Genomic DNA, 1563 nt, shown 5'->3' with positions numbered 1-1563 from the left:
CTCTGGGCAGGTCTGGGCGGCGTGGCGGCCAGCACAGCAGAGGGACTGGTGCGGTCACCGGTCGGTTAGATGGGAGAGGAGATGGGGCTTCCATGGTGGTCACAAGGTTCTTAGTCCTCACGGAGCGGTGGGCAGGCCCGTCCAGGGACCGCGAAGGGGTCCCGCCTGACGCGGTGTCCGCCCTCACGCTAGATCTTCGGCTGCTTCGCGCTGACCGAGCTCAGTCACGGCAGTAACACCAAGGCCGTGCGGACGACCGCCCACTACGACCCGGCCACCGAGGTAGGTGCTCCGTCCCCTCTGCCTCTGGGCTTCAGGCGCATGACACGTGGTGCGGTCAGGAGTGACACGCAGTCAGTCCCCGAGACCCGCCTCACACGCGCCCCCCGCGCCGACCCGGGGAGCTCAGGGGTGACCACTGACTGGAGGGGGGTGAGGGACACGGGGGAACACCCCCGGAGGCGGTCAGGCCTCACTGCCCAGGGGACACCGCCCGGCGGCCGGCTGCGTGGTTTTGCGTGGGTTGTGTGGTTTGACATATTGAACACCGTTTTCTTTCCTTTCTTGCTTTAACCCTCACCTGAGGATGGTTTTATTGACTTTTAGAGAGAAAGGAAGGTGGGAGAGAAACACTGATATGGGAGAGAAATAGCGATCAGTTGCCTCCCATATGCGCCCCCACTTGGGACCAAACCCCCAACCCAAGGTTGTGCCCCGACCGGGAATCGAACCCACAACCTTTTGCTGTCCAGGGCGACGCTCCCATCAGCCGAGCCACTGGCCAGGGCTTCGGCCTCGTTTTCCTCAGGGAGGTCCTTTAAGTCGTCAGGCCCAGGGACCACGCTGCCTCCAGGGAGTGGACACCTCCCCTGGGTTCCTACTCCTGTCCAGAGAGTGTGACCCGAGAGCCCTCGGAGGAAAGGAGCCTCCCTCCCTCCAGCTGAGTTGCTGACCATAACCCTTTCCTGTGCAGGAATTCATCATCCATTCCCCCGACTTCGAAGCCGCCAAGTTCTGGGTCGGCAACATGGGCAAGACGGCCACGCACGCGGTGGTGTTCGCGCAGCTGTACGTGCCGGGGGGCCAGTGCCACGGCCTGCACCCCTTCCTCGTGCAGGTGGGCTGCGCGGGGCGGGGGAGGGTGTCGGAGACGCGGTCCTCGCCGCGGGGGCGGGTGCTGCCGGCACTCCTGTGTAGACAAGGATGCTGCTAAGCCTCCTACAGCACAGGGGGATCCCCGAGACAGGACCGTGCACCCCGAGGACTGGCTGCTGCTGAGCCCTGGGCCCCGGGGTCACAGGGGGAGGACTTTCCGTCTCATCGGCCAGGTGGGCGTCGGCTCCGACCCTCGGCTCAGGTCTGGACTGCCCGGCCAGGTCTGGGGTCCCCTGGAGTGTTTGGTCACAAACAGGAAGTTACTGCCCAAGGAGTGGCGCCTGGGACTGGGGGCCGGGCAGGGGCTCCCCGACCCGGGGCTGCTGCAGGTCCAGAGCCGGGGCTTCCGGAAGCTCCTTCAGACCTTCCCGCCGGGGCTGCCGATGCCCAGGAAAGCCCGCTGTCCCC

At 65.6% G+C, this 1563-nt stretch overlaps 1 protein-coding gene across 1 annotated transcript in view; it reads left to right on the top strand.

Moving 5' to 3' along the window:
- The window catches only part of ACOX3 (acyl-CoA oxidase 3, pristanoyl), a 27339-nt gene that overhangs the window by 4544 nt on the left and 21232 nt on the right, over positions 1 to 1563 (top strand). The window contains exons 4-5 of the mRNA XM_014533446.1: positions 193 to 282; positions 974 to 1117. Coding sequence (XP_014388932.1) covers positions 193 to 282; positions 974 to 1117 — 234 coding nt within the window. The remainder of the gene's footprint in view (positions 1 to 192; positions 283 to 973; positions 1118 to 1563) is intronic.

The sequence above is a fragment of the Myotis brandtii genome, unplaced genomic scaffold (assembly GCF_000412655.1).
Source record: "Myotis brandtii unplaced genomic scaffold, ASM41265v1 scaffold986, whole genome shotgun sequence".
Lineage (NCBI taxonomy): Eukaryota > Metazoa > Chordata > Mammalia > Chiroptera > Vespertilionidae > Myotis > Myotis brandtii.
The sequence above is the reverse complement of the archived record's forward strand: the minus strand, read 5'-3'. Positions and strand labels throughout refer to the sequence as shown.